This window comes from Eucyclogobius newberryi, unplaced genomic scaffold (genome assembly GCF_026437365.1).
Source record: "Eucyclogobius newberryi isolate DKJ021-1_F unplaced genomic scaffold, fEucNew1.0.hap1 SCAF_7, whole genome shotgun sequence".
Lineage (NCBI taxonomy): Eukaryota > Metazoa > Chordata > Actinopteri > Gobiiformes > Gobiidae > Eucyclogobius > Eucyclogobius newberryi.
Window position 1 is genome coordinate 41,085,613 of NW_027316389.1, and position 24,004 is coordinate 41,109,616.

Below are 24,004 nucleotides of genomic sequence, written 5' to 3' on the forward strand. Positions count from 1 at the left end.
GTGACCCCCCGGTGGACAGAGGAGTGTACTGAGGCCGCCAAAAAACCCCAAGGAGAAGAAGAAACAAAGATGGCGCGCCCTGTTGAACGCGGCAGCGCACAATGCCGAATCCAGAGGAAAATCCTGCGTGCTGTATGCATATTGTAGACAAAAATTGTGACGAAAATACCTGCGTCATGACTCGAACACGATGGGACACATTCAGGACGATCGCAAAAGAGTGGATCTCACTGAAGGGGAGAGAACAACGCCGTGTTGCACATCGTACACATGTTGGACAGTGATTACTACTCTCATCCCTCCTGCTACAAACGTTTTACTGACAAAAGACAGCTGTTCTATGCCAAGCAGAGACAGGAGAAACAGATCATACTGGTGAGCAGAGGCGGAGCCTCAGCAGTGAGACAACTTACGGTGAGTCATCATGATGTTTGTATTATTGAGAAGTGAATAGAAATCCCACAAGTTTTTATTGTTAACCTTGTTTGTCTTGTTAGCTAGCGTCTGTTAGCTGCAGTAGCTAACATTTTGCAAGCATTTAGCTTAACTACTAGAAAAAGTCATTAGTACAACATCAAATAATCATAATCTGTTCTTGGGATAAAATATGGGTTGAATAGGCACAGAGTGGACCAATCTATGTGTGTTATGTGGACACGGGAGTAAACTCTGGGTTGTGCGCCCGCCCTCAGGGGCCGACCATGGGGCTGACCTGCCTCTCTGGGAGCGGTGTGGGGACAGGAGCCTCGAGACGCAGCAGAGCTTCTGTCTGTGTCTATGCGTCTGGAGGAGAGAATAGCTCATAGAGCAGGTTACCAAATAAATGTTTTCCATTATTTTCCATGACTATTGTCTCTGAAAGTACAAGTACTCTATGCTATGAATTTTCTAAAGTATTGGAAATGTAATGATTAATTTGGCTTTAAAACAAACATTTTATTTTTCTCATCAATATGATTTATTTCTATGCTATTCTCACTTAAATCCATTCAACAGCAAACAAACGACATGCAAGTTTCTGGGTGAAACTTTTGTGTGGCTTGTTTCTTGAGCTCTGCAGCTGTTACACTTGTGCTTTATTTATCTTTTTATTTCCTCATTACTCTGCCATACTTATGATGGTTCTGTTTACTTAGTGGTTAATTATGTTTTATTGTTTATAGATGACCATCAATTAAATACATTTTGTTACACCTGAAAATGTTTCAGAATAAGTATTGCATGTACATTACTAATTTAACTTTCTTCCACTTGCAGGCCGTGCTGCATCTGATATGGACAAAGACCATTTACCACACTAAAGACAATCATAGAATTACAGTACAGTTACCATGACCACCTCAGCTTCCACTTTATCATTTCCTATTGGAGTAAAAGGCAGAAAATGTGATGTGGCCACCCAAAAGTGTACACTATTAAAAAGCCCTCAAAGACAACATGCAGCCTAACAAAGCATGGACCTCATATGAAGACAACATGCAGCCTAACAAAGCATGGACCTCATATGAAGACAACATGCAGCCTAACAAAGCATGGACCTCATGTGAAGACAACATGCAGCCTAACAAAGCATGGACCTCATATGAAGACAACATGCAGCCTAACAAAGCATGGACCTCATATGAAGACAACATGCAGCCTAACAAAGCATGGACCTCATATGAAGACAACATGCAGCCTAACAAAGCATGGACCTCATGTGAAGACAACATGCAGCCTAACAAAGCATGGACCTCATGTGAAGACAACATGCAGCCTAACAAAGCATGGACCTCATATGAAGACAACATGCAGCCTAACAAAGCATGGACCTCATATGAAGACAACATGCAGCCTAACAAAGCATGGACCTCATATGAAGACAACATGCAGCCTAACAAAGCATGGACCTCATATGAAGACAACATGCAGCCTAACAAAGCATGGACCTCATGTGAAGACAACATGCAGCCTAACAAAGCATGGACCTCATATGAAGACAACATGCAGCCTAACAAAGCATGGACCTCATATGAAGACAACATGCAGCCTAACAAAGCATGGACCTCATATGAAGACAACATGCAGCCTAACAAAGCATGGACCTCATATGAAGACAACATGCAGCCTAACAAAGCATGGACCTCATATGAAGACAACATGCAGCCTAACAAAGCATGGACCTCATATGAAGACAACATGCAGCCTAACAAAGCATGGACCTCATATGAAGACAACATGCAGCCTAACAAAGCATGGACCTCATATGAAGACAACATGCAGCCTAACAAAGCATGGACCTCATATGAAGACAACATGCAGCCTAACAAGCATGGACCTCATATGAAGACAACATGCAGCCTAACAAAGCATGGACCTCATATGAAGACAACATGCAGCCTAACAAAGCATGGACCTCATATGAAGACAACATGCAGCCTAACAAGCATGGACCTCATATGAAGACAACATGCAGCCTAACAAAGCATGGACCTCATGTGAAGACAACATGCAGCCTAACAAAGCATGGACCTCATATGAAGACAACATGCAGCCTAACAAAGCATGGACCTCATATGAAGACAACATGCAGCCTAACAAAGCATGGACCTCATATGAAGACAACATGCAGCCTAACAAGCATGGACCTCATATGAAGACAACATGCAGCCTAACAAAGCATGGACCTCATGTGAAGACAACATGCAGCCTAACAAAGCATGGACCTCATATGAAGACAACATGCAGCCTAACAAAGCATGGACCTCATGTGAAGACAACATGCAGCCTAACAAAGCATGGACCTCATATGAAGACAACATGCAGCCTAACAAGCATGGACCTCATATGAAGACGTCTGGATTTAATTACTTGTGGTTAGCATTTATAGCACTGGAATTCATACTTTTTATTGGAATTAGGTAAATCTACATTTTATGTACAAGTCACAATAATTCATTCTGTATGTTGCCTTTTTGGTACCACAGAGTCATTCACCAAAGACAAAAACTTTGAGGAAAAATATGTAAAAAACTGGATGTGCAACCACAGAGATGGTGAAGCTGACGAGCGACTGGAAAAAGTAGATCAAGGTAAAATGTAGTTTCATTGGTACAAAAAGTAATATTTGTACTGTTTCTTTATTCCTCCTGTACCTGCATGGCTTTACTCCAGTTACCCTCTGTATAAAATTAACATTCTATACTGCTCAGTAGATAAATACAGTTTTTTGTATTTCAAGGGAAAATCTCCTTTACATTGAGTCAGAAGCAAAAGAAAATGTGCAAAGCCTCTTGACATGACCTTTGCCCCCTGACAAGACCATTCCAGGTATGTTGTTGTGTCAGTGTTACTCCTGTAATACAGTGTTCCTTTAAATAAATGTATTATTTGTTATTTCAGTGATGCACATATCCACATTCAAATACTGGTAAGTTTTCCCTCAGATACTTACATTTAGTCTCAAATAAAATGTATTCCTCCATTAAAAAACACATTTTTACGCTTCACACTTTAACAAACTCCTCCTAGGGCGATAGCCCGATCAAGTTCATATTTGGGGAATGTTATCTAGTCAAGCGGGGCATCGAAAGCTATCCATATTTTTATTCTAAGTGCTACGGTCTCTGTGCGGCGGACCCGCAAATATGTGTCAGAAATAGGAAAAACGCCAAATTGAAATGTTGACATTTACGCTTCACACTCTAACAAACTCCTCCTAGGGCGAAATATATATATATATATATATATATATATATATATATATATATATAGCGGCTCCTGAAACAACGCCGCTATTTGACCGCGTTTTAGCGCCGTTTTAGTTTTAAGGTTAGGGTTAGGGTTAGGGTTAAGGTTAAGGTAAGGGTTAGCCATGAGGCTATAACGGGCTATAAGGGAAATGCCGCGGTCCCTGAAACTGCGCAGCAATTTGACCGCGCCGCGGCTCTCCAGCCACGGCCTTTAATTTAATCCTTAACCTACTTTGGCTTCTTTAGTGCCGTCGCTCCTAGGCCCTCACCCCTGCAACGTCTCGCTTGTGTAACGCTCCTGCGTGTGTCTGGTGGCCTATGCCCCACTTTCGCTGTCAGTCACTTTCTCCGCTGTCATATGTCCGCTTAGATCCCACGTAAAGTGGCTGTTGTACTAACGAACAGGCTGTTGTACGAACAAAATTAAATTATAATTATAATTTCAAACAAGACTTATTCACTTTAAAACCAGAACAAGTTGGATGAAGTGGAGAGCGGCAGAAACAAAATAAATCCACAAGCATCAATTCTAAGGAGTAATCAAATTCCATACAATTGCTCTGAACAGAGTAAAATAAACTGACTATAATTATAATATAAAATCATGTTGTGGCTAAATATGAATATATATTTACAGAAGTCGAAAAATACGCACACGTGCAGACGCGCGTCCGAGGCTCCAGATGCGCGTTCGAGAAATACACTCACGAGCAGACTATAGAATATTTTATAAACTATAAAAATGTTCTAGGGTTAGACAATACTAGTTTTTGTTCATAAAATACAATGTTTTCAGAAGGCTTTAGCTCCTGTCCATTTATCAACCACTTTCTGCTGAAGATGGGAGCCAGAGGCATCACAGATTATATTCACTGAGGAGCCTTCCATCGGCTGATTGGACGATGACTCGACAGAAAAACTAAATATGACAAAGATTTCCTCACTGAAGATATTAGATTAGTTACAGTAAATATTGCAAACTTAATATTTGTCTTTTGACATTTTAAAGGACATGGCATAAAGGCAAATTATGAAGATACGTTTAACAGATAAATCTTATGGATAAAAGACACTGCTCTTACTCAACAGAGAGATGAGTTGTCATGGAATCAGACATACACCAATGCTATTCCTTAACACACAGAGAACACAATTCAACTTAGAATATGAAACGACAGAAATATCAGACGTTTGTGTGGCATGCATGGAGAAAACGCCGGGACCGGTCACGCAGGCTGTTGTAAGCAGGCCGCGTGACCCTCCTGCGTCTCACGACGTTTTTTCTCATGCAGGTTGGTTTTATTAGATATTCTGGAATAGGCACATTTCTCATTGGTCAGCTTCACATCAAAGCACTTGTCTTTTACAACAGTCTGTAGAGATAAAGCCGTGGGTAATGTTTATCTAACTCCCCTGGGGTGTTACACCCCTCCCTAGGAGAAACATTCTCTTTACGACACCTTCACAAACAAATGCTGACACGCATGCTGTTTTTCTCTTAGACTAATGATGCAGATAATATATCACTATTATGCAGATAAAATACATTACAGAAATATAATCATATATTCACATTTTATCACATGAGTCCAGGCTCAGAAGTTGTGTATCTGAGAGTTTTGCTGTTGAAAGCCTGACAGCTGTAGTTTCCACTCTTCCGAGGCGTCCAAAAAATACACTCACAAGCAGACTATAGAATATTTTATAAACTATAAAATATTCTAAAACCATGAAAATAAACTATAAAAAATAAGTCGGTGTAATCCTCATTCGGCCAGGAGTGTTCCATTCAGTCCAGAGTCCAAATGACAACAGATTTTTTTTTTCTACTAAAAATAAGTAATAAGAGTAGATATTCTCTCTTATTACTTATTGTTTGCCTTTTCTGAAAAACAAACAGAACAGGATCAATACAGTAGGCCTATGTACATTAAATCAAGACTGTAGATCTTGTTCTAATAACTTACTGGCATTTATACAAATGTAAACCTCCTACAATCGCTCCAGCAACAATCACGAATATTACAACAATGATTCCAGCGATGGCTCCAGTTGAGAGGCCCTCCTGAGGTACTAACGACATAGAATGAGATACAGTGAAACAAAACTGCTCAGATGTAGTGACTTAAGCAGAGAGCACAGTGCCATTTAGTCACTGCACAAGTTACTGCAGATTATTTAGATCTGAGTAAGTGAATTCATGTCTGTGGAAACAGCCATTCAATACGGCTGGTTTAAAGGATCTATAGTTAGCCTGTTTGTCATCTGAAGAAAGATTCTGTTTTTTTACCTGTCACAAGCACTGTATGTGAAGCCTCGACTGTTTTCTTTGTGATTTTATTTGTTGCTTTACAGATGTATTGTCCACTGTCTGAAGATCCAGCAGACTCTTTAGTATATTCAGATGATTGAGCGAGGATCTTCCTATTCTTAATCCAGGTGTAGTTAGCAGTTGGTACAGAGTCACAAAAGCATCTTAATTTTAATGTTTTGCCCTCTTGAATCTCTTTTGGACCTGAGATTTGAACATTTTCTGGTCCATCTGAAAAAAATAATGAAGAGTTAAAGTAAATGCTTGACGTAGATGAATGAAACATGAAGCGTTTAGCACTGACACTTACAGTTCACATGCAGAGAGTAAGACGCTGTCTCACTGTTGATGGAGTTACTAATTTCACAGACGTAAGTCCCACTGTCTTTTCTGTTCAGGACATTAAAAGACAACACTTGTTTTTGTTCATAAAATACAATGTTTTCAGAAGGCTTTAGCTCCTGTCCATTTATCAACCACTTTCTGCTGAAGATGGAGCCAGAGGCATCACAGATTATATTCACTGAGGAGCCTTCCATCGGCTGATTGGACGATGACTCGACAGAAATATTCATTATTCTCTCTGTGGAAGAAAAACTAAATATCACAAAGATTTCCTCACTGAAGATGTTAGATTAGTTACAGTAAATATTGCAAACGTAATAAATATTTGTCTTTTGACATTTTAAAGGACATGGCATGAAGGCAAATTATGAAGATACGTTCAACAGACAAATCTTATGGATAAAAGACACTGCTCTTACTCAACACAGAGATGAGTCCAGGCTCAGAAGTTGTGTATCTGTGAGTTTTGCTGTTGAAAGCCTGACAGCTGTAGTCTCCACTCTGGTTCATCTGGATCTTCATCAGTTCTAACTGTGCTCCAGTAAAAGACAACAGCTCTCCATTAAAAAGCCATTGAAACTGAGCTGCAGGTCTAGAGTCAGCTGAGCAGGACATAAGGACGTCTGAGCCTTCCTCAAAGTCATCGATTTGTGGAGAGGTCTTCAAAATGACATCATCAGGTCCGTCTGAAGGAAGAAAACATTGAATAAAGTTAAATGTGGAGAGTCGTGAATGTGATTAACAGTAGACATCATTCACTCACAGCTGATGGAGAGTTCTGCAGGATCACTGGTGCTGCTACTGACAGGATTAGACACTTTACATCTGAATGGTCCCTGGTCAGAGCGCCTCACAGTGGCTATAGTGAGAGTTGCGCCTCCATCAGTGAGATTCACTCTGTCACTGGCTGTGACTTCATCACTGCCATTTAACCAGAGGAAAGACAGAGAGAGGCCAGAGGCAGAGCACGACAGAGTCACAGAACTGATGAACTCCACCGAGTCTGAGCTGCTGACTGTGACTCTCGCATCAGACACTCGCTCTGTGGGAGGAGAGACAGAGTCATTTAATCAACATACAATAAGAGAATGAATGCCATGGCGATCATATAAGCCTGTGCCAACCCACTTTCACCTTGAGCAGTGACTCCCAACCTACAGGGCTCAGCATCTAAATTAGGGCCCCAGGGAGGTGGATTTGGGATTAAGGATTTTATATAGATTACTGTTCTATAACGTTTGTATTTTTCATAAAACTATCATTAACCTCATCATTAACCTGAAGATGGTGTAGGAATAATATACAGATATATATGAATATACAGAATAAAATAGATTAAATTTAATTAAAAAATCATTTGAATCCAAATCAATTGTAATGTTTCATATATGGTGCTTATATGAGATTAAAATGTGTGTAGTTTTACATGCATACATTTACATCATAATAAAACAATTACCATAAACTTTCAGTTTTGTTTTCCCTTTTCTTTTAGATAATTGTGTTAGTTCAATAGCCACTTGGTACAGTCCAGCGTCATCAAAAGTCACGTTCCTGAGCTCCAGAGATCCAGTAGAGTTGAACAGAGTGACCCTGTCTTTATACTTTGGATAAATGCCATCACGCTTTGTGTCGACTATATCAATATATTCAAAATCCCATTCCATTCTAAAAAAAGGTGTTTGTGTTGGAGGAATTGATGTGGTGAACATGACTGTGCCTCCAACAGCTGCTTCCACAGAATCAGGCAACACACCATCTCCTGACACTAAACCTGGAATCATAATTAAACACAAAAACATTCAGGCATGTGACATCGTATTCATAAACTCAAGGTTAAAAATGTTTTTCCTTTAACATATAAAGACAAACTGCTGGTTCGTTTTTAATATACCTTTAGTTTTCCACCAACACGTAATCACAACATTTAACCAAAGTAAAATGTACTTTTTCCTACCTGTGAAGGCAATAGCAACAACACAGAATGTGAAGAGTCCCATTTTTGTAGTTTGCGTTGCATCCAAAGCCTCAGGAAACTGAACTCTGTGTGAGAAGTAAATGAGAGAGGTGTTTAAAGGCAATATCACTCTGCAGTAGTCTGGACTCACAGCTTACATGCTCTACACCACATTTTGAAATTTTGCTAATTAAAAAATTGCTCCCATTTGCGCAAAACGAGTGCAATTTGGACCAAATTTGAATCAGTTATCAACTTTCAAGCTCGGACTTGTGTATTGTGAAAAAAAATGTAAATGTGTGCGATAGCGTCCCCGCGTCCTAGCGTGACATTTAAATGTATATATAGTGGGGAATTTTTTTTTTTTACAAAAATGTTCAAGATTTTGCCCAAAATTCAATGTTGGCGTCCCAATCAAAAAAGCCAATTGGACCCATGCCATATTTTTTACTGTGTAGCCGTAGCAATAAGAGAAACATCCAATGTTATCGTACTGTGAAAATCGCAAAATTACAACAAAGTATAAGGGCAAATCCAAAACAAAAAAAAGGGGCACTAAGAGAATAAAGTAATTACATTTCGACATTAAAGTTTACTTTCACTTTCAGCACCACGGCCAGGACGCAAATGGACTTGGATTGGTTAAAAGTTTACACAAAGCCCACAATAGATGTTGATCTTTATAATGCTGGCCTTTCAGACATCACATACAATCATTTCCCAGGTGCAGTGTCCCCATGTCCTTCTGGTTAATTGCCTGCGCATGGCTCAGGTCCTGGACACTGGGTAGGACACTGACCGCACTCAGAGCCACAGAAGACGAGGGAGTCTCGGACCATTTTCACCAATAATCTGCTCCCTCGACATCTGCCTCTTCAACCTCCTAAACTTTGTACAAAGTCACTGTTCATATAAGTTTTTTGTTGCATAGGTTTTATATCAGAGCACTACGGCTGGTGGAGCTGCAGTGCCTCACAGTTAACAAGGATTGATGTGTAAAATGACGTACTCCGGTGTTGGGTGCACTTGTGTTGTTGGAGCTTTATAGTATCCTCTCATTGTAGTCATCAGCCTGGGCTACATGGGTATATCAGGTTGTACTTGTGTTACTCGGCTATAGGAGGTGGAATGAGTTGTATGGATGATGGCGTGTGCGTAAAACATATCGCTTTTTGGCTGTGCCAAACACGATCCAAGCGTTAGACAGGAGGATCTGAGAGGAAGCGCAGACAGCAAACAGCTGTTTTGTGTTCCGTGTGTTTTTACTGAGTTTGTCCAAGGGACGACAAAAAGGTTAGAATCGGTGCATAAAACGTAAGTGCACACAATGAGTAAGAATTGTGATTGTGCGCAAAGTGCCCAGGTAGAAAAACAACTTAGAGGAGCAGAACATGTGTGAATATAACACAGAGGCGTCTCCTTCTGTCCTGGCGCTGATAAACTGCAGTGTCTTGTCTTGTAATCAGCACACACGTAAGACATTGTTTTAAAGGCCAGGAAACACTTTAACATCTATTGCAGGCTTTTGTGTAGTTCTAAACTGTCAACTCATCCAAGCCCGTTCATTTGCGTCCTGGCGTGCTGAAAGTGAACTGCTCATGTCACTTTGAATCAGAACATTCAGAGCCCCTAAACCGGCCCCTAAACCACAACTTTGTTCTCATAAATTCATGACTTTATTCTTGTTAAATTACAACTTTTTGACTTTGACTTTCATCTCATACGATTATGACTTTAATGTCGAAAGTTAATGGCTTAATAGCCCTTGTACAAAATCTCTGAAATGTCCAAATGTTTACGCTTCACACTTTAACAAACTCTTCTTTGGGCGATTGCCTGATCAAGCTCAAATTTGGGGGAAATCATCTTCAGGAGTGTGGCATCAAAAGGTATCCAAATTTCAATTATACAATGTATGTGTGCGGCGCAGGTGCAAATTTGTCCGACAAAGACAAATTATCATTAACAAAATTGCTCCCATTTGCTCATCCCAAGTCCGATTTCGCCCACATTTAAATTGGTTCATAGACTTTCAAGCCTGGACCTGCTCATAGTTAAGAAAAGGGCCATGATAGCACCCCCTACAGAGTGAAATCAAATTGTATATAGGATGTAAAAATGTAACGTTGTTGAAAATGTTTGAAATTTTGAATAAACCTCCAACGGGAAAATCTCAATCTCTGACATTTCCATTTCATACTTACCTTACAGAGTGAAATGAAATTGTACATGGTCCGTGGAAATTTTACTTTTTGGAAGAAAAAAATAATTTTGCACAAAATTTGATTTTCGGCGTCCCGATCAAAAAAGTCCTGAACTAGCCCAAGCTGTAAATCTAACGTCCCATATAAATCCACCTGTAAAGTTAGAAAGGTTCACAGCTGTTGATTAAGAGAGAGAACTTCAGCCCTTATGTCCTCTAAAAGCTCCACTTGTGTCCTAGACCCCATTCCAAGCTCCTCAAAGACATTCTCCCCCTAATTATAGACTCTATTCTTAATATAATAAATACTTCACTCGAAAGTGGCTATGTTCCACGTCCTTCAAACATGACGTCATTAAACCTCTTCTGAAAAAGACTCATCTAGATCCCGACCTATTGTTAAACTACAGACCTATTTATAATCTTCCCTTTGTCTCTAAAATCCTTGAAAAAGTTGTAGTAAAACAGCTTTGTCGCCACCTGCAGGACAATAACTTATTTGAAGTTTTCCAGTCAGGGTTCAGAGCCCACCACAGCAGGGTTCAGAGCCCACCACAGCACTGAAACTGCACTAGTTAAAGTCACAAACGATTTGTTATGAGCCGCTGACGATGGACTGGTCTCAGTCCTGGTTCTGTTGGACCTCAGCGCAGCGTTTGACCATCGACCACAACATTCTACTGCAGAGGTTAGAATGTGATGTAGGTGTTGGAGGCCCCGCCCTCAGAGGCCCCGCCCTCAGAGGCCCCGCCCTCAGAGGCCCCGCCCTCAGCTGGTTTAAATCCTATTTATCTGATAGGTTCCAATTTGTTCATGTAAACCAGAGCTCCTCACCTGCTCTAAAGTAATTTACGGTGTGCCACAACTTTAACCCTGCGCCAGTTCGAATCCTGCCGACGACGTCTGAGTATATGTGACTCGCCACGGCAATTGTCGGACCATGTCGGCCTCGGTGAAACTGAGAAAAACAGCATTTTACTTTTTTTTCCCCAAATTTGTGATTTTCGTTTTTTTGCAGAATGTGCTAGTTGAAGTTATCAATAAGCCCCTGTGTGCTTCAGATAACACTATTGGTTGTCTTAAACGTATACATTAAGCTGTTAAAAATGTGGAGTTTTGGGGTCTTTTTCCTGCTCCCCTGGGGGGCGTAACCTTTTTCTAGCCAACGTGTTGTTTACATTTTCCACCAATCAGCTGTGATCCTCATGGCAGCTGCTGCTCTGTGTTTTCCTCTCATGACTCCAGACCGTCTGCAGAGCACAGTCTTCAGAGCTTACATTTCCTGGACTACATTGCAACGGAACTGTTTACTCAGGTACACTTTTACTTTACTACTAAATTATTGCTTTAACGCTGTGTTTTAAGGCGGTCTCGTGATCACTTTAGATTCTTACTTGTCTGCTCTGGTGGAGCTAATGCTAAGCTAACATGTTGCTTCAGTGCACTCTGCAATACGGGCTTAATGTGACTACTTGCTGTTATCACCATGTTATCGGGTTATTTTTCGGCGTGGGTTGGCCCGTGGGTTGTGTGGGTCGTGCTTTGTGTGTGTTTTATGGTGCTAAACCGGCTGTTAGCCCCACAGCCCGGAGCTAAACGCAGCTATTCGGAGCTAAGTTGTAAGCTAAACTTTGCTATGTTATCGGGTTATTTTTCGGCGTGGGAAGAGAAAAAAACTACAACTCCCGATACCACTTCTGGTCACGTGGCTTACGTACGTTGCACGTCACGCACGCACTGCGTCACTCGAACCAATCACGCGCTTGCCTGGCCATTATCAGCTTCCTGTGTGTCTCTCTGTGCACGGTGTTGGGAGAGACGACAGGACGGCTGAACCAGGTAAGCTCTGCGACTAAAACACCCGCTTTTAATCACTTTAATGTGCGCCGGTTTTAAACTCGAGTGTATGTTTATGTTTTTGTGTGCTGTTCTGCAAGTGTTTTGCTTTTACGAGCCGTGTTATCTCAAGTGAGCTAGCTAGCATCGCTAGCCGATGGCAGATGTCCCAATATCTCCGCGTTTTGCATCTTAAATACACCGTTAACGTCACAATGTGAACTGTTATCTGTGAAGCGTGTTATTCCCATATTACTGTTAACCCTAATCCTTTTATCCCCCTTTTCAGAATTGGCAAAGACACCCTGACTGACATGACCTGTCTCTACGTGAAGTCTGCTAAGGAGCGTGGTAAGTGTAAAACATTATTTTGGTGATTTTCATGTTTTAATGATTAGAGTATAATTAACCATAAGCAACATCTGTTTTTCAGGTGAGCCTGCAGTTTGTACATCAAGCTTCAGATCACTGTGGAAACAGCTTCACCCACACATCAGAAGCTGCAGGCCACGCACAGATCATCAGATTATCAAGCGAGCATACATGAAGACCAGGGTTGACACTTTGGAAGACGTCGCTGAGGTTAGTTTATATGATTTGACTACTGTAATGTGTAAACATTAGCCTGGCAAAACTTCAGTGCTGCTCTCTGCTTAAGATATGTTTCTTCTGTTCTAATTTTTTTACATTGTCGCCCTTGTCATCAGGGAGTGGAAAACAGCTCTCCTGAGTCTCACCTCAGTATCCCACAGCTTGTTGGAACGGCGGATGACAAAGTGTTTGTCAAGAACTTGGACTGGCAGAAGCATCTGAGTCCCTTCTTCAGACGGCTTCCAAAGATCAAGAGTTATCAGCACTTCAGGTATTTATATTGAAACTCTCACATTGTGTTAAAAAAAAAAATAGTTAATGAGTGTTTTATGTGAAATAGTTAGCCATTTCTTAAATGTCCTGTTATTTGTTTACAGCTTTGATGCCAAGAGCCGAGAGTCACAGCACAGAAGAGTGCACAGACCAAGAAGAGGATGAGGATGTGATCTCTGATGTAATTGGACTCTGGTGGTGTACATATCATATCTATTATCTCATATCTCATATATTCAAAGCCATGGACCCGTTGCAGTTCGTATACCTGGCCCTGGCATCTGTTTATAAGAGTTCTTCTATTAAGAGTGTTTTTTAAACTTCCTATAAGTTACTGTCCTTTCCCCCTGTATCTACTGCGTTGTAACATTAAAGGCTATCTTATCTTATCTTATATTATCTTTTGTTGTTTGTGTTGCACTGAATCACCTGTGAATTATGTTTATCGACAAATGCAATGAACCCTTTTCTCATTCTGATTCTTTGATTCTATTCAGGGCCTTTTGTAATCCAAGTATTTCCATTTTAATATAGTAACTTCTAATTCTGATTCAAGTCCAGTTCACATCAATAACACTCCTCTTGAGTCTTGAGTGACAGCTGTAGGGGGAGGGGCTGTCAGTGTGACAGGGGGAGGGTTTATCTCAATGAGATACAAATGAGCCCCGCCCCCTGTGACTCTGGGCTCACTCCGGTGAGAAACTTTGGAAGCCATTTTCTCAGTGAATGGGTTTGAGAGTTGTTTACATTCAAATGACCACAACTTACTCAAATATGATCAGATCTACATGAGTGACACATCATTGGAAAGCTTTGAATTCACACTTTCAGAATCTGTGAATAACTCAAAATGTCTGCGGGTAGACATGTAACTGGATTGGCCACGGTCAGACACATTTTTGTACAAACTGTTATTTAGAATATGGACAGCAGGGGGAGCTGTCCTGCTACTTTTGTACATTTAGAGTATTTTATGCCCAAAAAATATATTCTGAAACTTGTAAAAAATTATGTAAAAATACCAGGTGCTGAAAGCAATTTTCAACACAATTTACCTGTTTTATGAAAAAACGAGTATTTATGCCCCAAAGAAACCCTGAAAAACATTGCTGTCCTGCTACTTTTGTACATTTTGAGCGAGTATTTTATGCCCCAAAAATATTTTGAAGCTTGTTAAAAGTACCAACCGGCTTAAAATAAAGAGGTAATAATACGTTCTGATAGAACCCCTTTAAACTCAAATTTAACTAAAGCGTCAAAAGAGACATTCCAATGTATAAAACCATCTAGGTTAGAAGTATGATCCTCACTGTAGAAAACGATTTAAATCAGGCTTCCCAGAAGTGTTAATGTACAAAAAGACACACCGTAGTACTTATTAATATATTGTATTAAACAAGAAAAGTATTTGTCTTTGATGCATTTGATGTTTGACACATTGCTCTGACACCATCTGCAGAGATGTCTGTCCATTGTTTTTCAGGGTTATGGTCAGGATGTGGGCGCCTTGACAAAGCGTCAGCGTCAATGTTTTGAACTCCTGATCTGTACTTGAGACTAAAATCATATGTAGACAAAGCCGCAAGCCAACGGTGACCTGTTGCATCCAATTTGGCCGACATCAACACATAGGTCAATGGATTGTTGTCTGTTCGGACTTCAAACTTTGTGCCATACAGGTAATCATGTAGTTTGTCGACAACTGCCCACTTTAATGCTAGATACTCCAATTTATGAGCAGGGTTCGGATGGAGATAGACTACGACTGATGAAAGCGACTGGTCTTAGTCCATGGGCGAGCTAGCCAGGAGAAAAGATGGGCGCAGCAATCCACTCCCTCGACGTCCTCACGAAGGTGAGTGCAGATCTGCAGTGGTCACGGTCTGATATAAACAGCACAGACGCGATAGCATCTTTAGCTTTAGCCTAGCTTAGCATTAGCTTAGCTCCGTCAGCTACATCCATGGCAAAATAGTACAAAACTCACCACCTTGAACACACACAAGACCTCCACGATCCTCCGGCGCAAGGGGAAGTTAACCAGGTCGATTGACACACAGCTCTAAGCAAGTTTAATCATTTTTAAGCGAGTTACAGTCCTCAGCAGCGCAGCGCAGCTCATCACTACATGCTCCTCGTGGCTTCTCTGTGAGTCTCTCTGTGTGCACCTGTTCTGCGCGTGCTCTGAGTCACATTCGTGCGTGATAGACACGAGCGCAGAAAACCAAAATAAAAGCAGATATAACTTGAAAAAACTGTTAAGTTGAAACACAATGAATGAACATTTTAACCCAATGCAAAATGCATATTTTAAAAAATAATATTACAAATGCCCTATGCATTGTATAATGAAATGCAAAATAAAATATCCTGATAATTAAAACATCAGGTTATTACATATGTAAAAAATACCAGGTGCTGAAAGCATTTTTTGAAACAATTGAGTAGAAAAGAAAAAGAGTATTGTAAGCAAAAAACTAAACTAAACCTTGTTGTCCTGCTACTTTTGTACATTTGAGAGAGTATTTTATGCAAAAATACAAAGAGATGAACGCATTTTTCGAAACAAGAGTATTTTAAGCAAAAAACAAACAAAACATTGCTCTCCTGCTACTTTTGTACATTTTGAGCGAGCATTTTATGCCCCAAAAATATTTTGAAGCTTGTTAAAAGTATGTAAAAAATACCAGGTGCTGAAAGCATTTTTTAAACAATTGAGTGTAAAAAAATATATATATAGAGAGAGTATTTTAGGCAAAAAAATAAAAACAAAACTTTACTGTCTTGCTACTTACATTTGAGAGTATTTTAGGCAAAAAATATATATATTTTGAAACTTGTAAAAAGTACGTAAAAATACCAGGTGCGGAAAGCATTTTTTGAAGCAATTGAGTGTAAAATAAAAAAAGAGTATATTAAGCAAAAACTAAGCAAAACATTGCTCTCCTGCTACTTTTGTACATTTTGAGAGAGTTTTTTAGGCCAAAAAATATATTCTGAAGCTTGGAAAAAAAGTATTTAAAAATACCAGATGCTGAAAGCAATTTTCAACACAATTTACCTGTTTTATATATATTTTTAAAAAGAGTATTTAAAATAAAACCTGAAAAACATTGCATTGTATTTTATGTAAAAATACCAGGCGTTGTCAGCATTTTTTGAAATGATTTACCTGTTTAAATATAAAAGGAAAAAAAAAGTATTTTATGCAAAACAAAAAAACTTATTTTGACTAAACAAGTGGTGTCTATATGGTATTTTCTATGTATTTCATGGAAACAGAGTATTTTATGCCAAAACACATAGGAATAATAGAATAATATTCAGGCTAAAAGCGGGGAAATGGCCAAATGATAAAGAAAGCACAAAAGGTGTCTTGAAACATTGACTCTTACATTTGAGCAGGGTTTTCTTTAGGTTGAAAGAGTCAAGTTGACAAGAAAAGCTTGTCTGTTCCTCCTGTGGTGGCAAAAATCTCTCGATAAGACAAAGAAGCAAGTTGTCTCGTTTCAAAAGTAAACTGTTTAAACTTGTGGCTGAACCAGAAAGAAACTCGTGTGGACTCATTCTCATGGAAGGCCGAGTCCACACGTCTGTCTCTTTTCTGCTCCCCAAAATGTGTGTTTCCCAAGTCCTCCCGTCCCACGTCTGTCCACTTCCTTAAATCACAGAAGGTCACATGACCACACACAGAAGTTCCCGGTCACTGGTCTCTCAGGTACAAAGGAACCAAGGAGCAAATGGGACATAAAAGAAACAGTGGTTTCAGGAAGGAGACAGTACAGAACATTTGCATTAATTCAATTCACACGTCTTGCTGGCTTTGTCCTAGTTTGAAACAGAACGTGGGACGTCCTAGTCACTCCAGGACGTCCGGACATGGACATGTCCAGGCCAAGAGGAGTCGTGTCCGGCTGTTGACCGTGTTAGAAATAAATCCAATTAAGATAGAATTTGAAAATTGAAAAGCAAAGGGCCAGATTATATTTTTCCACAACACTCCTGAGTGTCCAATGACGTAAACATAGATTACACCCTGAACACGCCCACAGTGAAGGTGTGTGAGAGCAGGTGTGTGAGAGCAGGTGCGTGAGAGCAGGTGCATGAGAGCAGGTGTGTGAGAGCAGTGGTTTGCTGCATGGTTTAGATCGTTTTTTGGTGTTTAAAGGTTGTTTTTGATCATTTTGATTTTGTTTTTTCAGTTCTTTAGTTTGTTCCCCTCCCGGTACTACTTACTGGGTGTTTTTTGTTAATTTGGGCATGGCTCACCCCAGGACGGAGAACATGGCATCAGACACACCGCCGTCGAGCCTTCCTCCCTTTGTTACTGAAGTCAAGTGAGCCGTTGTTGGAGCTGTGGCTTGTGCCATATGTAATGATGCAAGAATGTGCATGTTTCTTTCTGTGATTACGTTCACTTGTATTGTGTGTGTCAATGACATGTTGTGACGTGAATAAAGAGCAAAATCATATTGACATCTTGGTGTAGTTAATATAATAATAAAAAAGAGATAAATATAGGCCTAAAATAATAAGTCTAGTCTGATTATATAACACTGCTCATTATTGTCCACGTTGTAACTGCTTGTTTTCAGGGAACTCAGCGGTGAATCGAATAAGTTGATTGTGATACTGATGTTGAAATATGTGGTCATGAATGTTTGATTAGATTCAAAGAAAAGAAAAAAACAGTCACTGACATTAAACCAATTGTAATATTTTCCCTCATAAGAAAGACAAATAGGGTAAATAGAGTCAGAGCAACAATGGGCCGCTCAGCATGTCTGAGTCCAAGTGGACTGTCATTAACATCTTCTGTTTTGCACAGTTATTAATTGACTGATATATTCCATTTGGAGTTATAATCCCACAGACACTTGTTTGTAAGTCAACATTGATCATCAGGCTTTAGATTCCAACAAAATGAAACATTTCACTTCAAAACAACCAAAAACCCTAAAAAGGGTAATCCATAATAACTCCATAATAATAATAATAATAATAATAATAAATTAACAATAAATACAAACAAGACCCATGATCCAAACACAAATGTCAAATGTCTTTCAGGCAGAAATACTGGAATTACTGTCAGTTATTTGAAGTCTGAGCTGAAATTTAGACTGTTTGATTTTGATATTCACATAAATTAGATATTTGTAAATTTAAAAGCAAATTCTAGCCATCACTACAATGAATAAAACACGTCTCAATAGCCTTGCCACATCTTGAGTGCTCCTGTCGGCCTCTTGCCACACCTTGAGTGCTCCTGTCGGCCTCTTGCCACACCTTGAGTGCTCCTGTCGGCCTCTTGCCACACCTTGAGTGCTCCTGTCGGCCTCTTGCCACACCTTGAGTGCTCCTGTCGGCCTCTTGCCACACCTTGAGTGCTCCTGTCGGCCTCTTGCCACACCTTGAGTGCTCCTGTCGGCCTCTTGCCACACCTTGAGTGCTCCTGTCGGCCCTGCAGAACGCACTGGACTGACTTTGTGTCATCCAACTCTCCTATGCAACAACTATTCTGCAATAAAAACAGCACGATGTGAGAGATTATCATTAGCTACCATTTTTCTTTGTCTGTTTCGTATTATTTGGCCCGAGCGCCACGAGCTGGCGAGGGGCCTGACAGGTCCATAAGGCCGTGCCAGAAGGTAGCTCGCTTAGTCCACTTTTACCCAATACATTAAAATGAGGAGTAAGCTAGTATGCACTCATTTTCCTCTGTCTGACTTCAATCTGGTAAGATCAGGATAAGTGAGGCTTTCATATTGTGAATCACTTCACTTTTTGTCATTTTGTAGTGAAGCACCACAGTTTAATAAGATATTTAGTTCAACTGTTTTACAGGTCGTATAGACACATTTGTAACAGTAACAATGGGTCAACTTTGTATGGAGTTACTTTGGTACTGAAAGAAAAGGAGACAAAGAACTTTATACTAGTCTTTTATTAACTACTTGATGCAAAGTGGTAATATAAATTACAAATCAGTACATTGATACTTTGAAAAGAATACATTGTTGGGAAGGTGAAAGAAAAGCAAAACAAATGGGCAATGTTTCTTAATTTGATTATTAAGTATTCCATGTACTTATAACTACTACAATTGACAGTTGTTGGCTGTTGTAGATGGGTTAGGGTACCCTAACCTAGTGGTCTTGTCTTTGTGTCCTGAAAAAGGAGGAAAAGGGGTAGTTAGTAAAACAGATTCTTTGGAAAAATCAGTTTCTTTGTAAATGTCATTAAATTAGTCATAGTTTGATGATCTGATCTTAGTCTGCCTTCTCCCCCTTCACCTGTCCGGCATGGTTGAACCTGCCAGGGGTGTAGACCCCTGCCCTTCTTAGCTCTTGGGATCATGAAAGTACAGCAAGGTGTCAGATCACGGATGGGCCCCCCTAAACCGAGCTGGATGACCACTGCTCTGGAGGATAAATGCATTTAGAAAGAAATAAATGTGACTAGTTTGAAAAGATGAATCTACAGTTAACCATGTCTCTACCACAGCATTACAGTTAGGCCGCCAATGCTGTGTGCATGAAGCCAAATCTGACACATGTCGAGCCAAACCATGGACATTCATGAAAAAGAAAGTCAGAACATGTGCCTCCAAGTGCCAGGGCAAACTTTGGACCATGAAGGGAGGCATGCTCTCAAGGGCGCTCTGATGCCATTGTTGCAATAAATGGCATCTTCTTTAAAGTCTTGAATAATCAGAGCCTCTAAACTCCTAACACGACTAAGGGCCACATACGCCTGACCCGCCGTAAATACTTTCTTAAGAGACACTATGGCTTTATCGACGGTTACACCTTGTACTTTATGTACTGTACACGCCCACGCGAGTTTTAGAGGAAACTGACGCCGCTTTTCGCCTCTTTTATTGGCCTGTTCCTCCTCTGGTTCTATGCGGGTAGAACCAGTCAGGTCTGCAGCGGTACGTGTTTGCCTCCTTCTCTGCGCACCTACACCATCGTCGTCAAATTTAACATATATTGCTAAAGGAGACAGCTTTTCCTGTGGATTTTCAACTATATGTGTAACAAAGCCACATACCCCATTTACTAGACCGTCGGCTAAATCTACATTTTTACACAGCGTAACGCCTGCATTTACCCCCAGGATTAAAGTCTCCTCCAAACTGGCTTGTTTGGACTTATGGAGATGTCCTTTCAGTTGTTTTAATTCCCTGTCTTTTTGTCATACCCAAAATCTCGCGCACAGACTGGTATCGTCTCCTCGCATACTCGATTTAATACTTTGAAAGTATGATTTCACACAAACTCGTTTTTGGTGAAAATGTGCAACACGTCAGGATCTTCACTAGTTTCAAGACTTTGTAATAAAGCTCGATCGTCATCAAGCATGTGTGTTCCTCTTGAGCCGGTTTAGCAGCTCTGCAAGAGTCTTATCGCTTTGTCTCACTATTGTGCCGCAATTTTGAATAAATCTATTCCTAATCCTCTTCCTTGTACAGAGGATGACCCATGACTGGTGACAATTGAAAGAAATCCCTTACAACTATAATGGACAAATTTACAAATGGAGAATGTACGTAAATATCTTTTTGTCGACCATAGATATTTCATCAATTTTACAATTTGTAGATCAACGTATTTAGCACGCAATGTATTGAGCTTCTCCTCCCCCAGCGGTGTGTAGGGGAGGGAAATACTTGTACCGATACTAAATGTTGAATGGATAGTAGCCGCCTGTAAATTATATGCTGCTATCCCTGTCGGAGCCGTTAATAAAACGCTGACATTATCAGGACTCTGGCACGTAGGAGCCAATAACCGAGACGCCTCATATTGAATCGCTCTAATCAGGTGACTTTTCCCAGTGCCTGCTCCACCCGTAATAAAAACGTGTAATAGGTCAGGGTTCTTGCTTAAATGGCTGTATTTTTCTCACAAGGGAAAGACCCTCTTTACGACTCATGACATTTGCTTTCTCCACATGACCAATTTGCTGATTGCTCACGGCCAAGTCGGGAATGGGCTCTTGCTCATGCTCAGAGTTGACTCCCTGCATCGTCTCTCTGTTCTCCTCCTTGCATCCTCTAAGACGTCATCACCGTCCATCTGCTCCTGGACCTCCTCCAGGTCCTCAGCCGCAAGTTCAAAGCAACGCCTATTTGAATCAACAATCGATTTAACTGTATGTAGGGACCTGTCACTCAAACGAACTTCACAGTTGTTATAAAATTCCTCAAACGTATCATACGGAGGCGGCTTAAGGTCAGCCTCAATGCGATATGGCAGGAATAACTGAAGGATACTTTGATGAAATAACTCTAACTTTAGTCTCATAAAACCGTGCATCATGAAAAACTGCAGGCTTGGTCCGTGTTCTCTTAATAATTGCACCCAAATGATTTTGTAACATAATAGATTTTTTTACATTTGTCAGACTGAGTAAGCGATACTCGGATAAGAATGTCACAATGCACATTAAAGGTCTCGTTATGTGGTCTACCCAAGTAACGATCAATAGTGTTTCTCATCCAAATATCGTCCGGCCTTTCCTCATCTATTTCCTCATCTATTTCCTCATCTATTTCCTCATCTATTTCCTCATCTATTTCCTCATCTATTTCCTCATCTATTTCCCTTATGGCTCTGCTCATGTGAACTATATTATCGCCTGTTGGAATGAATCCCTGTTACACGATAGACAGCTTCCTGCGCAGACCATCTCGATTATGAAGATGACTAACATTTTGCTCTAAGATTACCTTTAGAAGCCTATTTTGTGCACAACTTAAGAGCAAACACATTTCACTTCCAGACCAAGAAATTTATGAAATAATGTACACAACACAAGCCCACGCATCTATAACAAACTGGATGTCCATATTGGCATTCCAGCAAATGAATAACTTCTCGTTGTAATTATTAATCCAGACTTTGTCGAGTTCCCTGTCTGAAACTGTGTGTGTGTCCGCCTAAAACGCCGTACACACTGTGATAACCCAAAGGATGCAAACAATTCCTGAGCACTAAGAGACAGGTTATGTTCATCAAGAACCCTAACCCTTCTTAAGCGCAGCCATAATAACTTCAGCTTGTTCCCTTGTAACAAGTGGGACAGATTCAGCTGTTTGATGAACGTACGCATCAATATTGGGCAGGGCAAATTAAAATAGCACACCTTTTTACCTTTACTACACGTTTGGAGTGACTTTTGGACTGCTGCTGCACCAAAGTAACTTTTTCCAATAGATGTGGGTTTGAGGGCCGTTTACAGGTGACTTATTTATCCACAAACGTAAAGACCTCCCGGTCAGAGTTTACCCCAAGTTTCAGAGCCTGGTCTATCCAATGAGACGGTGACAGTGTGGACTTGCCCTCTGCTGGAATTCTATGCAATAGAAATAATCTATGACTTTATTGATGGTTGAGCTGGTGACATAATAACTTTATGTAAAAATCTGTGCCAACGGGAGTCAAACATGCAAGCCGCGGTTACAGGGTGACGATGCAAAAGGTCACATCTCTCAGCCCAGTCCAAATCTGCACCCTCCGGGTCCAACCCTCCTGCTTTAAGAGTGTTTTCAAGAGGCTTGGCCACCGGAGATCTGCAGAACTAAAGGAGCAAAACCACCACGGAATACCGAGCTGACGAATGAATACAACAAAAAAAAGTGTGCCGACTGCAAGAAGGGCGGCGTTCCTCTTATAGGTGTCATAAAGCGATAACCGTTATCAAACTGTAGTAATTCCTGTAAAGCAGCAATACCATGACCGGAATGTCGCTTTTCGCAAAGCTATGGGCACACAACCTGCTCAACTTCCAACATGTATAATGCCAAAAAGAAAAACTTAACATTTTCTGCAAATCTGCCATCCACATGCAATAGTCTGTTAACGAAATATCGGCACAAGGTTAAACGTGTTTTCCGAGGGGTATGAAATGTATCGCCTTCAAAGAGAAACTCTTTTGAAAAGCATTTAGCTTCATCTTCTTTATCCTTTAACAAACTTACCAGGCTGTTACCCTCAGCCGGAGCTAAATCTAAAACACCCTCAAAAAAGTTATCAAGAGCCTCCTGAGTTATATCAACAGGCATGAAGAATGTTTCCTGGTACATGCAGTGCCGCTGTCGATCATGGACAAGCTCATCATCTAATTCTTCTGCAGGATCCTGCTCCACCCAATTTACCATTACTTCAATAATGTCCGCTACGTTAACGTCCGCTCCCGTACCCTTAGCCGCTACGTTAACGTCTGCTCCCGTACCCTTAGCCGCTACGTTAACGTCTGCTCCCGTACCCTTAGCCGCTACGTTAACGTCCGCTCCCGTACCCTTAGCCGCTACGTTAACGTCTGCTCCCGTACCCTTAGCCGCTACGTTAACGTCTGCTCCCGTACCCTTAGCCGCTACGTTAACGTCCGCTCCCGTACCCTTAGCCGCTACGTTAACGTCCGCTCCCGTACCCTTAGCCGCTACGTTAACGTCTGCTCCCGTACCCTTAGCCGCTACGTTAACGTCTGCTCCCGTACCCTTAGCCGCTACGTTAACGTCTGCTCCCGTACCCTTAGCCGCTACGTTAACGTCTGCTCCCGTACCCTTAGCCGCTACGTTAACGTCTGCTCTCGTACCCTTAGCCGCTACGTTAACGTCTGCTCCCGTACCCTTAGCCGCTACGTTAACATCTGCTCCCGTACCCTTAGCCGCTACGTTAACGTCTGCTCCCGTACCCTTAGCCGCTACGTTAACGTCAAATCAAATCAAATCAATTTATTTTTGTAAG

At 40.8% G+C, this 24,004-nt stretch overlaps 1 protein-coding gene and 3 pseudogenes across 3 annotated transcripts in view; all 4 read right to left on the reverse strand.

The window, feature by feature from the left end:
* LOC140349226 (cell adhesion molecule CEACAM5-like) overlaps positions 1-7,545 on the reverse strand; it is an 82,461-nt gene extending 74,916 nt beyond the window's left edge. The window contains exons 1-4 of one of the 3 annotated variants that reach the window (XM_072435499.1): positions 7,151-7,545; positions 6,807-7,073; positions 6,353-6,625; positions 6,022-6,273 (exon numbers count right to left, since the gene is read on the reverse strand). In XM_072435499.1, coding sequence (XP_072291600.1) covers positions 6,022-6,273; positions 6,353-6,625; positions 6,807-7,002 — 721 coding nt within the window. In that variant the 5' untranslated portion in view covers positions 7,003-7,073; positions 7,151-7,545. The remainder of the gene's footprint in view (positions 1-6,021; positions 6,274-6,352; positions 6,626-6,806; positions 7,074-7,150) is intronic. The other 2 variants (XM_072435501.1, XM_072435500.1) reach the window with 2 other exon arrangements.
* Positions 7,546-18,456: 10,911 nt separating this feature from the next.
* LOC140348525 (uncharacterized) lies at positions 18,457-20,607 on the reverse strand (annotated as a pseudogene).
* Positions 20,608-20,703: 96 nt separating this feature from the next.
* On the reverse strand, positions 20,704-21,876 carry LOC140348526 (uncharacterized; annotated as a pseudogene).
* Positions 21,877-21,986: 110 nt separating this feature from the next.
* LOC140348527 (uncharacterized) lies at positions 21,987-23,426 on the reverse strand (annotated as a pseudogene).
* Positions 23,427-24,004: the final 578 nt, after the last annotated feature.